Source organism: Corvus kubaryi, unplaced genomic scaffold, assembly GCF_017639235.1.
Source record: "Corvus kubaryi isolate FWS band 111438036 unplaced genomic scaffold, C.kubaryi_AGA036_p1.0 37398, whole genome shotgun sequence".
Taxonomy (NCBI): domain Eukaryota; kingdom Metazoa; phylum Chordata; class Aves; order Passeriformes; family Corvidae; genus Corvus; species Corvus kubaryi.
The window spans coordinates 37,682,539-37,697,937 of NW_024581137.1; the positions used below are offsets into that span (position 1 = coordinate 37,682,539).

Here is a 15,399-nt window from a genome sequence, read left to right on the forward strand (position 1 = left end):
TAACTTGCCAAATTCATTACAAATTTAAAGGCAAGGAGAGATCACCTCATCATCTCACTTGGAATCAAGACCAGAAAACAATCTGAGAAAGCATGTCTTCAAGGTAGTGTACATTGTGGAGGAGAACATGAACACATAGCAGAGAAAGAGTCTGTGTATCAGACAAGTACCATTATCCACTTAAAGCTGTATGAAAACAGTGCAACCATAGGTAGGAGAGTCATTATTTCTGTGATAGCAAATCCATCTATTGAAAAAAAATTTTAATGAAGTATAAATAAACTATCAAAACAAACAAACAAAAAACTTTACTCTTTGTCACCACTTAAGAGTTCTTCTCCTAAAGTGGAAAAGATTTCTATGTTCTATTCAAGATTTCAGACCTAAAATATACAAAAGAATGTTATTTCAATAGCATTTCCCATTTTTACAGAGGTCATCAGAATGAGATTTATTATGAGATTTATTAACACTGTATCTTGTTGTATATTATCTGTGGGGAAGACAAGCACTTCCCTAGAAAACATCAAGAATTCCACATAAATGACACAAAAGACTAAGGATCCCTACCACACACAGTCCAACTTTATAACCGTTCTAGAGAACATGTCACAGAGCTGGCACACATTTCTTTAGTGATCATAAGACAGATCTTTCACACAGATCCAGTTAAACTTACTAAGTTTAGGTACAGGTTGCGTATCCCAAAACTGGTATTTACGTTTGGTAGCCTCATCAATATTCTTTGCTGGGCCTTGGCATGCAGAGAGCAGCTCCATCGCTCTCTGGATGTCTTGAAGCTTCTGCATTGGAATGGCTGGATTCTGCACACATAGACAAATAGAATAGGAAGCTTATTGAGTACATCTACTTTGTGAATAGTTGTACAAACGTTCATTTCTTTTACTGTTACCTATTCTTACATGTACTTTTCTCATCATGGCTAGTTTCGGTACAACGTTTGTAGACAGGAGGGTGGAAAAAAGTTAGGTGGGCAACAGGCAAGCAACTTCACAAAACAATTAACAGTTTTGAGTAGCATTTTCATTTAACCAAGAAATATCGACATTTTTAACACAAATATAGCAGCATTAAGGCAGAATACTGTACTGCAATAACAAATGCTTCTTATATTCCCTGTTCCCCTGGTAAAATACAACAAAATACCAAAAAAAGAGTCGGTTTAGGTATTTAACAATAAAGGTACCATTGGTACACATGGAGTTGTTTCAAGTTGCACTTTACACATACAGTATAAATATTTAAATTCTCTCTGGTTAAGCAGTACCTGAAGGTGCACTGATGTGCTACAAATACCTGGTTTTTAACCTTAGTTATACTGCCTTGTATTTGCTTGCAATAATTAGAGCAGATAACCCCTTTCTGCATCATACATGGAGGAGTTAACCATCTTGCTGCTAATGTCAACTGTGCCAACACTGATAACTAAAGACAATTTAAACTGAAGCAGACATACATAAAATAAACCCACTTTCCACTTAGAAGTCGAAAAATCTTTATAGAAAACTTATTTTAAAAGCATAAACCCAAGTGTTTCTACACTGATCTGTTAAACCCTCACTTTTGATCACTCTGAGTAAATGTAACAGAAATAAGAATTTTTCCTGCAAAGGACAGTACAGAAGAATAATGGTAACAGACCTCTGAATCTAAAGGGATTTTTCCCTCTCTCCTTTAAAATCTGTTTGGTTTTTTTTGTTATCTTCCTAATGGTAAGTCCTGTTCTGAGGCATACCAACAGCATGCTTGTGCTCAGGTTTCCCTAGACTGCAGTGCAATAATCCATCTGAAAGAATAGTCTCAAATGCACTGGAAAATTTTAAGCAATTCTGCACAGAGATTTCAAGCCAGACTTTTTTTTTTTACTGAAGAGCGATGGATTACTATTTCCATATTTCACTTTCTTTCTAAGACTCATGTGTTGAAAAAACACCATAAAATAAATGTAATAATGATGATAAAGCTTAATTTGGGTGATCAGCCTCTGGTATCCTCTATCACAAAAGGAGTAAAACTCTGTGCCTGGAGCTCAAGCAGCCCATCATTTACTGTTTATAATAAACACTTTTATTATCTAAATTAATGAAAGAAAATGCCTAATATTTAAGTATTGCAAATTTCACCTGTAACTGTGCCTTAAACACCTGTCAACCAAGTAACTGTGAATTAACATATTTACACACTTTAGAGCTACACTGTTCCAGCCTAAAAAGCCTATCTTATTTCTAGATCAGGATAACAGAGACATAAATTACTAATGCCATTAGATAAATTCAGAAATCTCATCATGAGAGAACATAATGAAATCACACATAAATGTTTTAAAGTCTCTAATATGTCTTCTACATTAAAAAAGCAGAAAATCTAAAAAAAAAAAGGTCCTAAGAAAGTCTTACTAGCAAAATAGTAAAGTAAGAAGTTAATGTTCTACTAAACAGACCATGGCTAGGGACATCAGGAGGAATACCCTTTAATTTCAAAACATTCAGAGATTGGCCTGACTAAGAAGTTTACTTTCAACACTTTCTGTTTTCCTTTAATAGAAAGCAAGGAAAACCTACACAGAACTTCATATAAATTAGAAAAACAAAAACCAGCTCTTTTGTTTAATTTCAATTTAGGGCAAATATCTCTTCATAGCACAAGATGGCCCTGTTGTGCAATGGGGATGAGGTATAATATGGTATTTTTGTCTCAGTTTTGTTGATGACCTCAGGCCTTTGATGTTCCTGTGCACTGTAGCAGTCTGTGAGACTCCCATTAACCACAGCAGGAGAAAAAGTTAGGGACTGTTGAGTAAACTAATCATGCACAGGTCCCTGAAAACAGACCAAATGCATGTGAGGGTGCTGAGGGAACTGGCTTATGTTAGTGCAACTAACATCTATTAAGTTTAAAATAGCAACTAGTGGAAGTTTCCTATAAATGGATAAAAGGAAATGTCACACCCATTTTCAAGAATGCAAGGGAGAGGATTTTGAGGACTCAGGGGTCAATATTGTTTAATGATCTGGACTTGACAAAGAGCACTTTCTCTGCAAGTGCACAGATGATACCTAGCTGGGAAGAATGGTTGATATGCTGGACCACAGAGCAGCTATTCAAAGCTACTTTGACAAGCTGGAAACAGAAACTTAATCAGTTTGACAAAGGCAAATGCAAAGTCCTCCATCTGGGTTAGAAAAAGACCATGCAAAGGCAGAGGCCCGCATGGACTGGCTAGAAGGCAGCTTTGAAGAAAAGAACTTGGAGGTCCTGGTAGGCAGAGGGCTGAACATGAGCCAGCAGACTGCTGGCCAGCAACAGACAGCTGCATACTCAGTAGTACCAGTAAGACTGGCCAGGAAGTCTTCCCCTTTATCTGGCACCCCCAAGGTCACATCTTACCATCTGGGGTTCTCCATTACAAGGAGAACATTGACAGAGTGTTGCAGGTTCACTGGAGGGCACCAAGATAAATGGGGGGCTGAAGCACATCACACACAAAGAGAAGATGAGAGACCTTGGTTTGTTCATCCTTAAGAAGAGGAGGTTGGGGGAGTAGGAGAAATCTTATTACTGCCTAATGGGAGGACATAAAGAAGGCTGAACCAAATCTTTTCAGACAAGCACAATGATGGCACAAGAAACAAAGGAGACAAGTTGCAAACCGGTAAAATCCATTTAGATATAAGGAATTACTATTTTTTTAACCAAAACTGTAGTCAAACACTGGAATAAGTTACAGACAAAGATCGTGGAGTCTCCATCCTTGGAGACCTAGACTCTGATCTAGGCCTGAGCCAACTGGTCTAGCTGGATCTGCTCTAAGCAGGAGGTTGGTCAAAAAACCTTCACATGTCCCTTCCAATCTGTTACTCTGTAGCTAGACTGTGTAGGCCACTAGTGTCTACAATAATGACTGATAATATTGCAGATACAGCGAACTTTCTTTGTGGCAGTGTGGATAGTCTACATCACTGGAACTTGACACAGGGAGAGATGGAAGTCTTGTGAGACGGGCAGTGAAGTGTCCCCAAGGTCACAGTAAGGATACAATGGTAACAAGCATTCATTGCTATGATTACACTCACACCAGTGTTCAAAAGGTCTACTATCACTACTATCACATATAAGGAAGGCAGAAGCCAAGGAGACTCACTGTTCTGCTTTACTCATCTCCAGACTGGTACATGCGTTTACAAACTCATGTGACATCAAAATCCTTTTTCAAAATCATTTTCAATGAGTTCAGGGGCCCCACTGAGTTCTACCTGATGATCCTGCATATATTCTCTTAAAGGTAAGGTGTACAGTGTCATTCTCCTCTGAAATATGCTCTTTTCAACCAAGAGCAAGCAAATGCTAAAAGCCTGTTACCTACAATAAATTTTACATAGCATAAGGAATACAAAATCCAAATATTACTTGAGTGGCAGACAAAATAAGTATATTTTTCCACACTGATCCAGATCAGCAGTCTAAGATGCTTTAAAAAAATCTAAAACAGAATAGTCGTCTAAGATAGACCCGCAAAACAGCAGAGAAGGCAAAATAACTCCCCAGTCAATGCTGATGCATTTGTGGCTAGAGGAAAGTGGAAGCCATATAAGAAGAGTAAAGTGGTTTAGCTGCCTAGAGCTTGAAAGAAAGACTTCTATAAGAACTTTTTTCTTATGCCAATAAAATAGAAAATTTTATAACATTACTAACAGACTGACTAAACTTCTTGTGTCAGTAAAATAATCATGAACAGTGCCACTCCAAGTATACAACTTAGAACAAGGATCGGCTTCCACATTTGCTCAACACATCACATCAGAGAAATGGTGTGCAAGACTACAAGGTGCAGGACTAAAATCTTGCACATGAAAACAAAAAAACCATGAAGCAGCTTCCTCAATTAGATGCAACATATGGAACAGTAAGCTTGGTCAGCAGAAAATCAAGGAACTCATAGGATACCACAGCAATTAACTATGCCTTTATGTTAACATGAAAATTTACCTCGTGCCAGTTGTAAGCGTGTGAAGTTCCTTGCATTTGCAGTCTTCCTGTATTACCAGTTCATGACACGTGTTTTACACAAAGGCGGTATCAAAAACATGTGGCAAAGAAGTACTCAAGATCTCTCTACATATTATAAAGTGTCCCCTGTGCCAAATGTGCCCATTCAAAGCAATCAGGGTAACACAGAGAAGATCTAAAGGGACAACACAAAAATCTATCACTATGCCAATGAGCCAGAACACAACTTTTTTCCCCCTAAAATTAGTTGGTGGCCCCAATGTACTTGACAAATCTTACAGGATGAAGATTACTGTTGGTACAATGGTGTAAAATTCTCCGCAGGAATCTGATAAAGCAAATATAACTACCTCAATATGCTCAATGGTCCATAGACTTAAGTTTTACAAACTTTAGTTCTCGGACTCAGATTTTTCTTGAGATAAAAGCTGTATGCTGAAAAGCCACCACAAGACGTTATTCACTGCTCATTCAGAACATGATAGACAAATGCACACACACAATGCTATTTTATCATAAAATCCACAAGGACTGTACGTTCCCTCAAGTAATTCTGCTTTCTTAATTATAGTGGAGGCCTTTCCAAGCAAAAGAAGTTTCTTCAGCCTGTATCTTCATGTTTGAGATTACTGCATTGCTGCTTACTTGCCCCAAAGAGACTGCTTAGCACAGCAGGCCCACCTTCCCTCCTGCTGCTGCTGCTGAGAGAGCTTTATGCTGCACAAGTGACCAAAACTGCACTAAGCCAAGTTAGATGGTGGCTAAAAACTAAAGGCCATTCATCAAATACAAAATCTATTTAAAAGCATTACCACCGCAGATTATGATTCCGTGCAACGAGGCTGTCACTAGCCCGAGTTCTAACTGCTCAAAGAGAAAGACAAAACAACTCCTCCCCTGCCTTTCTCACAGTACACCACCGTGGTGGTGACAACAGCTCTGAAAACACCAGGTCTTGCCTTGCTTCTGTCTGATCAGGACAGGAACCATTTGCTTAATTTTCACACACTAAGGCAGAACTACCAACTTGCTTTTACAACAAGCGACACGCAAATTAAAATTAAATTAGAAAGCAAGCACAAATTAAAACAGAACCAGGCTCTCACTTTTGAAGGCTGTTGAATTTTAATCTCCTGGGAGTCAGATGCAGAATCTGATTTGGTGCCTCCAGAATTTGGTTTCTCCTTTTTTCTCTTCTGCTTCTTTTTCTTCTTCTTCGCTCCCAAATCCCCTCCAGGACTTCTGCCAGAGATTCAAAGAATGTGCAATGAGAAAAATCAATACCACTGAGTCTAAAATTTTTAAAAAGTTAAATATGGAAAACCCAGCAATTTGATATGAAAAATCTAACAGTAATTTGAACGTGAAAAAAAGGCAGCGGAAAGAAAGGAAGGAAGGGGGAAACTGAGAGCATTGATGAAAAACTTCCTTCAAGTGCTGTCTAATTTGTTTTATACTCTGACACCAGCACAACCAGGCATTTTGACATACTCATGTCAAATTGTGACACTACATAGGAGCCAGCTCTTCTTCAGACTGTTACCCAGCACAAACACAAAACAACCAAATTCAACAGTTTGGAGGAACACAGGAAAGTGTGGGAACTGAGGAAAGTAACCTCCTTGGAAACTCAGTAACTACTAGTGGCCCAATACTTTTTCCCCTTCATGCTGAACCATGAGGCACATCTGAATTTGAGAAGAATCCAGGTGAAAACATTCTGTTTTCAGGAAATCTTGTTTGTAACTTAAGTGGCAATGAAAGTCTTGCTGAAATCCCAGTAAGAGACAACATAAAACTAACCAAATATTTGTGCTTTGAAACAATAAGCACAAAGGGGTTAACTTTAATTAAAAAGCCCCAACAACAAAGTAAACATTGCACTTGCAGATTCTGATATATTTTTACTATTGATAATATAAGTTCTTTCTTCTTAAAGGAGATTTAACAAATAATTGAGATATAGAAACAAGATTAGATGAGAATTTGCAAAGTGTGGGTGGGATGTGTTGGCAACTCTCAGACAGAAGAAAAATACAGAGGCAATGAGGCAGTTAACACTAAATTGTCTTCAAGAGGCTAATCCCTCAGCAAAACCATATGCAAATAATGGAACTGAAGACAGATATCTAGAGTTTGGAGGGCTTGGGTGTTCTTCACTGGAAAGGAAAAAAGTCAGTGCAACAAACAATTGTTTCTTTTAATCCTGGAGGGGGGAAAACCCCAGTTATCATACTGACAAACAAAAAGAAAGAAAACTCAGAAGAACATAACTAAAGTTATTAAGATCAACACATTTGCAAGGAGCATATTATTTGCTGTAACGCGCTCACTTTCAAGATTATGATGACAAGTCTTAGCACCTATACCTTGTCTGAGCTGATGTTGTCAAGAAAACACCCTCCCTCCAGCTGGGAGGCCCAAAGTCTGCTATTAACCAAACAATGCAACTAAGCAAAGACTGATTTTTGTCAGATCATTACTGGACTTTAGAATAGTCTGCAGGGAAAGATCAATCTCAAGAAGCCCTTAACATTCAAAGTTACACTGGGTAACACTCCCAGAAAGAGAGAGTTGTAAATGTCGCAGCCTCTAGAACAAGACCAAGTTCTTACTCAATGGACAGCAGTAGAGAGACCAAACACACTGGAGAGATAAAAGAGTTTGATTTACTAGAAGGCTGCAGAAACAAAAGATGGACTTGAGTAAGTGACACAGGGAGAAAACCGTCTGTTGCAGAATAAGCATATTGCCTTACCACCTACATGATCCACAATGAATCACAATTTCATTGAATCATAGCACTTAGGTTGGAAAACACCTTTAAGATCATTGAGCCCACCATTAACCCAAGATCACCTCCAAACCATACCCCTCAGTGCCACATCTACACACGTCTTTTCAATACCCCCAAGGATGGTGACTCAGCCACTTCCCTGGGGAGCCTTTACCAATGTTCAACAACCCCTTCAGTGAAGATATTTTTCATCATATTCCATCTAAATCTCCCCTGGTGCAAGTTGAGGCCATTTTCTCCAGTCCTGTCACTTTTTACCTGGGAGAAGAGGCTGACCCTCACCCGGCTACAACCTCCTTTCAGGTAGTTGTAGAGAGCAATGAGGCCCCCCTGAACCTCCTTTTCTCCAGGTTAAACCACCCCAGTTCCCTCAGCCGTTCCTCACAAGGCTTACTCTTCAGCCCCTTTACCAGCCTTACAACCCTTCTCTGGACATGCTCCAGCACCAGTTTTGAGGGCAGTGAAAGGGTCAAAACTGAACCCAGGATATACCAGTCCAAGTACAAGGGTACGATCACTGTCCTGGTCCTGCTGGCCACACTCTGTCTCATACACGCCAGGATGCCATTGGCCTTCTTGGTCACCTGGGCACAGTACTGACTCTCCAATTAAGATAATAAAATTTACATCTATCTGAAGGCCTGTATACCAAGCTGACATTTTGCACAGAATTTAAACCCAGAACAGACCCAAAAGCCTGGCAAGAGGTTATAAATACAAAAGAGTAAAACCACACACATGTATACAAGACCTAGGACTTCACCACCTCTATCTGGCAAAATTGAGATAAAAATATTAGGGAAAGTGATTTAATCTTTGCTCAGTTCATTTAATGAGGTATTTTTTTACTTTCTGCAACTGTCCACAAACTTGTCTTTCCCTCTAACACCTCACATAAAACAGACAAATGATGCCACCATATCCCTGAACTGGCTCCCAAGGGCTTCCGTGTTGAACATCAGGCTACTCAGAGTTCCAGCAAACCCTGTTCCTGAACAGACACCCTCAGCAGGCACTGAGTCCCGAGCTGCAGCAGTGCAGTTCACTTGTCTTCTTGTCTTTCAGGAGGATCTGGCATCACATACACCACAGGGCAATTTTGCTCACTAGGATTACTTGAGGGTCAATGTTTACTTAGTTTGGTGAAATAATGAACAATTGTACTAAGAAAAAAGTTTGGCAGCTATGGAAAAAAATCAGCTTTGCCCAGCTTTACTAATGTTATCCCCAGTCAAACCATACTTCTACCAGGACAATCTTAGTTTTTTCTTTGACCAATTCAAGACCTTTTTTATACAGAAATGCATATTCTTCAGCTGGGAAAGAAGGAAGACAGAAGTGAATTGCTGTAAAATGTATGTGGCGTTTAAAACTACACTACTTGCCTTTTAATTTTTTTTTTTTTAATCTTCCAAAATCCCAGTCCTTAGTTTATGACCTTCAGGTTTAAATCTTTCACACTGGCCATTGCAAAATAAATACCGGTATCTTCTTCTGACAGGTTATCCAGGGATCATTCCAACCAGTTATTTATGCACAGTCTCCTGCTTGGGCCAGTTTATTTTTTACTGTTACAGTCCACACAATGTAAAAAGAGGATTTAAATAGAGTTCTACTCATCCTACTATTTAGGCACGCTTGCTACCCAGATATTTGGCAGCAGGCAGTGCACAGGAACTTCTACTCAGTAAACAGGTTTGTCCAACACAAGTTAGAACCAGAGATATCAAGCAAATTAGGGCAGAAGCAAAACCAAAACATCTCAGGATTTTTTGTCCTTTTCACACTCTGCCTTGAAAAGAACCGAAAGGCTCTAAAACTGGGAGTGAGAATGGCTTGGAAGGGAGGAACTTTGTTGCTCAACTTGTAGTAATTGCACTGGACTTAACAGCACAAAGGATATGCAAAGGTAACAAGATTAAAACCAAAGGCTCCTATTAAAAGCTTCTCTCTGACATTCTTATGTGCTGCCTAAGATCTGAGTTCTCCTCTGTCTGGTCAAATACACCTATACGATGACACTCAGAAGCTGGGAAAAAAAAAGTTTCCCATTTAAGAGTGAAATCTCTTTTTCCAAACTAGCCTGCTAGTGTAAAGTGACACAACTCTGAGCACAGGTCCCACGTGGGAAGCAGAAAAACAATACAGAACTCAGGGTGCTGCCACGTAAAGTTGGCAGGTCAGGAAACACGACCTTTTCATGCATCAGACAACACATCTGCCCCGGTCCAGCCTGCCACATAAACCACAGCAGAATATACCAAGAAAACCATTCAGTGTTAGACTTGGGGAAGATTTTGACTGTGTCAGTCTAGGAGACGTGCTTATACCACGAGAACTTTATTGACAGGAGGGCAAGTCTATACACAGAGGTTCGACTATATGTAAGTACAGGCACAGTCTAAGATATTTTTAACTGCACCTACAATGACAATTTTGTCAGTGTGATGAATAAGAAAAAGGTGAGGCCAGCATAAAAGTGACATGCAAATCAAAATTCAGTTGAGGCAAAAGAAGGGTCAAAAGACCTTATTCTGCCCCAGACAGACTTAACCTTGCCCCAGAAACAGGCTGTGGATAGGACTCCGAGATAGACACTTAGGCCTACAGTTTTATGATTTTGTCTGCAAGTCATAAATGCAAGCCCATGATCCCACCCACATACCTTTCCACTTATGTACACACATCTGGTGTTTTGCATAGATGTGGAAAAAAAACCCTTTTGCTTTTCCCTGCATGTGGTGGTGTTTTGGTTGGGTTGGGTTTTTTTAAACTGAAAAATGGGAATACTTACTGCATTTGGGGAGAAGTGTGGAAAAGGTGGAGAAATTTACTTTATGAGGCTCAGAGCAAATCCATGAAAAGCTGAGATGGAAAAATCAGGAGGAGCGCGACAATTAACCTGTTCAAGTGGTCAAACTGTTTTGGCTCCCTTGGTTTGAGATTATCTTTCTCCCTAATTGTCATTTTAATTTCCTGTTTGAATACTAAATTCGGCTTTAGCAGAAACAGCCTTTTGTAATATCAACATCTGTTTTAAGTTACATGGAATGGTAATCTTAAGTTAGCGATTTCTCAAATTTAAAACCAAACATATACTTCAGATGTTTATTTTTAAACTGCAATGGCCTGTGTGGGGTTCTTGCCTTCACAGTACTTCTCTCTCTGTGAGTGAGGCTGCAAAGCTACATTTCTGAAGACATTACACAGATCTTTTTGATCACAAAAATCAGGTCTCATGTATATGGACAAAACCTCAAAAAATTTCAAAGCAGTATTATTTATACTGGGGCTGTCCTCGATTCATAAAGAAAATGGATGTTTAGGTGCAAAAGGCTTTCTCATTGCTGTGTAAAACTACCACCACTCCAAGACAATACAGAAAGGTCCTGACCAGAAGGGTCCATGCCCTTCAAATTCCACTTACTAACAAACTACCATTACAAAGCATCTCTCTGCACGAAGATTTAATTTGTATACATTTCGATACTTAAAAATGCAAGGTTTTTAGCAAGAAAACCTAGCAGCAATAGGTTAATACCTTAAACGCTAACCCAAGCAGTATTCCCCAGATCTCCATGTTTCCTCTGCCTCCCCCTTCAAGTCTGTACTCCAAGATGTAAAACTCACCTGCTAAAACCAAGCACTGCTTCCACTACCTTAAAAATATTTCTTTTTTAAATCTAAAAGTAGTATTCATTATAAAGTTGGCCTTTTTTAACAATAATCACGGGGTATACTACTAAAACATTCAAAGCAAATAATTTGTGCGGGCTGGAGGAGTTGTTTAAAGGTCATACCTTTTTCTCATCTGTTTACTAAATGTTTTGTGCCCAAGGCCTTTCTGGAAATGAGCATAAGGAGCTATTTAGAATGAACTGAGACACCTTATAAGGCTGGGCTTAGCAGGGTGGATCCAGGTGCAACAAATACATTTTTTCTACATACACACTAAAAAAGATATTTTGTAAACCACACTATTACAATACAGAACAAATACAGCATAATGCATCCAGCAGGAACAAACTACAGAATATGAAAACAGTAATGAGTCACACAACATACATAATCCTGCATCTAAAAAACAGGAGCAGAATCAGAGGACAAAGACATTTGCACAGTTGAGAGCTATAAAATGGTTATTTTCTGCTGCACTCATTCAATGCTCAGGCACATCAAAAACATGCAAATTAAAAGAAAACAACCCAACAACAAAAAAGTCATATATATATATACATATATATATATATATATATATAAAATACATGTTTTTGTGTGGGCAGTATTCTAAGGACCTATTTTCAAATGTCAAGAAACATCTTGAAAGTAACTTAATTTACATGGCACTCCAATAGAGACTGACACACAATATTCTGTCTCCTTCTAAAAAAGTGCAGGTTAAAATAGCATGAGATTAAATACTGATCTGCAGCAATAGAGACCATGCAGTATTTAGCAAGACAGTTGACAAAGTCACAGTCTCAAGTAGTTGGACTGCTCAGAAATTGCTTAAGTATATAAAACCTAATCTAAAAGCTCAAAGCAAACTTTAAAGCTACCTCAAGAATTAATATACAATGACAGGGAGAAAATGGGGAATAATTAATTAGGCTCCTATTTCTACGGGTTAATCTCCCAGATCAAGAGTAGATCTTGCATGCTCTACTGTGAGATTTTTCCTTTCATTTGCTGGAATTTGTTTGAATATTTCAGCCTGCAGACAAAGAGCAGCAAACAAGATTTTTCAAAGATTACCAGAAAATAAAGTAATTCGAAAGTCAGTATTAGACTTCATGCAGCAGATACTAACACTTAAGAAGCTTTTTCGGCTGGAATGATCTACCACTAATTTAACTAAACTTCGTATTACTTGAAAGCATTCACTTTCTTATTCAAAGATGAATAAAGCAGCTTTTTTGGAAATACTCATTAAAATACATTTGGGATATTCAACAAAAACAAGTTTTGGGGAGAAGACCATACAGGCTACAGCTGGTGTCCCTCAGAGCGCAGCGAGACCCGTGCTGGAGCAGAGCACCAAGCTGTGATTCAGAACACACCAAAGTGCAATTCTTTGTTCCCTGGCCGCTCCTTACATACACTCGGCTCGCTGTCACAGCAGCCCGAGCACAGCCACACGCAGTGCTACGCTGCAGAGGGCAGCTACAGCCCGGGCACGCACACAAACAAACAGGAGAGGAAACTGAAGTAGGATTCAATCCAAATGAATTCTGGACAGGCATCACCTAGCTATCAAACAATCCCAACTAGGATGCCAGGTCGTTCCTATGAAGAACAATAAATAAGTCTCTACTCTCAGCGCTTTACTTTCACATATTTGGGAATCATCAGCTGTGACATATTTACTGAAACAAATGTAACAAAAGCCCCAAGATAATAAAACGATATTTTATCCCTTTTAATATCCCAGATTTATATTACTCTAATTATTTCTGATGCAATTATTTTAGTGTGCATGCCATTAACTCAATGACAGAGCATCAAGCATCAAAGTTTTCCCCTTTCCTGCCTTCTAAACAAGTCAGCCCTCCAAAGTCTCTCAGATTTCTCTTGCCACATTTATGATTCAACCAAATCCTAGGGGCAGGAGACAACAAACAGTGTACATCCTCAAACATCAAGCACCTACAGAAAGGCTCTCAAGCAGATCAATCACAAATTCACGAAGAAGATATTTGTGTAGCACTGTATAGATTAACCTAGTTCTATTTTAGGTTACTCCAGACACTCCTAGCTGCGACAACAAAGCGCCTTCTCTGCAATCACGTTTCTTACCCCCCAAAAAAAGGAAAAAAAAAAGTGATTTTAAATGAAGCAGACTTCTGAAACACATCCCTCCCACTCCCCTGGCCCAAAAGCCCGCAGACTAAGCCAGACCCTTGGCACCTCGTGCCCAGACGGAGCCACACCGCAGCCAGCCCAACACCGGTCGGGTGCCAGGGGCCGCAGCTATGCTGGCTGCCGCTCCCATCAGCTCCCCAGGCAACTGGAGACACCGCCTGATCCTCAGCGTGGGAAGATCTGAGACGCGAGATTAGCGGAGAAGGAACTACAACCAGACAACAGCGTCTGCCCCGGCTAATGCCGCGGTGAAACACGCGCTCTCCTCTCCGCAGCGTGTGGATCTGGAGGTACCATCTCTTTGCGGACAATGGGTGACGGTGAGCAGGAGTTTCTGCAGGACAGGCAGACACAGATGATGCCCGGACCGGACCCCGGCCGGGAGGGAGCGGGCGGTGGGTGTGGATGTGGATGTACGCGGGGATGCCCGGTCAGCTGGAACCACCCGAAACCACCGGGGGGACAGGGGGGCACCTCCCCGCTACGGGGGGCTTCCTGACGGCCGAAAATACCCAGAAACACCTCCAAGCCCTCAAAGCGCCAACAAGGCAGGATTTACCCTCGCTTTTTCGCACGATTTCAAGGCCGATGTCCGGCGGGGAAGTGCCAGCCCCGCCGCCCCCTCACCTCGGGCCGGGGCCCGGCCTCCCGCCTCTCCCCTCACGGGCAGAAGGGCGCGGGGCTCCGGGCCGGGCGGCAGGGCCGTCCCACGCCCGCACGCTGAAGCGGAAGGCGGCCCGGGCTGGGGCCGCTCGGCCGCGGGCGGCCCGGCGCAGGCGCCGCGGATGAGCCGAGCCGGGCCCGGCCGGGCCGCACAGACCACTCGCCAGCGGGCAGGAGCGCCCGCCACACCAGCCCCGCCGAGGGACCGCGCCGGGCATCAGGGGAGCCCGGCCCGGGCACCTCCAGCCCGGCCTCTGCCGCGGCGGAGGACACGGAGCTGCCTTCCCGAGCCGTGCCCGTTCCCCCAGCGCGCCCCTACCCCTTGGCGTGCTCGGTCTCCTCCTCATTGTCGCCGTCTATGCCGCAGGTGTCCTGGTCATCCAGCTCCAGGCTCTGCTGGCTGGCCGCGGACTCGCTGTCCTCCGCCATCACGGGGGAAGGAGGGAGGGGAGGGGCGGGGGAGCCTGTGAAAGAACCGGGGCGCACGGGCAGACGCGGTCCGGAGCAGCTCCCTCTAGCTGCGGTCCTTCCCCGCGCTAAAGCCTGGGGACGAGGAGGCGGCGGTCGCCGGGGCTGCCCGGCCGCTCCCGCCACCCCGTGGGGACCGGGGCGGGGCCGTGCGGGGAGCGCTGCGCGCCCTGTCCTGCCCGGCCCTTCCCTGTCCTGCCCGGCCCTTCCCTGCCCTGCCCAGCCCCACACACTCGGGCGGTGCCGCCGCTGGGTCCGGCTCTGCACTGGCCCCTTCATGCCGACATCCACACCGCTTCCCCCCCGGCCTTCCATGGGACCCGGGATCCCCTCCGTGGGCGTTGCCCCCGCAGCCGCGGGAGCCCGAGCGCAGCCTCGGCGTGTCTGTCGCGCGGAGCCCTTTGGGCCGGGCCTGCAGCTGCCGGGCCTCGGCAGCATCGACGCGCGTTCTGCTGCTCCCCATGTTTCCTTCTCTCACCATAAACACTCGGACGCCAAAGTTATTTTCATACGTCTCCTTAGAGCTTTAGTAGTGACTCTAGGTTTGCTGCTAGATGTAGACAACATACCCAGTTGCTTAT

The 15,399-nt window shown here is 42.5% G+C and overlaps 1 protein-coding gene across 1 annotated transcript in view; it reads right to left on the reverse strand.

Annotated features, from left to right (window-relative positions):
- The window catches only part of NMT2 (N-myristoyltransferase 2), a 35,680-nt gene extending 20,409 nt beyond the window's left edge, over positions 1-15,271 (reverse strand). Inside the window, exons 1-3 of the mRNA XM_042043763.1 lie at positions 14,670-15,271; positions 6,135-6,270; positions 680-824 (exon numbers count right to left, since the gene is read on the reverse strand). Coding sequence (XP_041899697.1) covers positions 680-824; positions 6,135-6,270; positions 14,670-15,256 — 868 coding nt within the window. The 5' untranslated portion in view covers positions 15,257-15,271. The remainder of the gene's footprint in view (positions 1-679; positions 825-6,134; positions 6,271-14,669) is intronic.
- Positions 15,272-15,399: the final 128 nt, after the last annotated feature.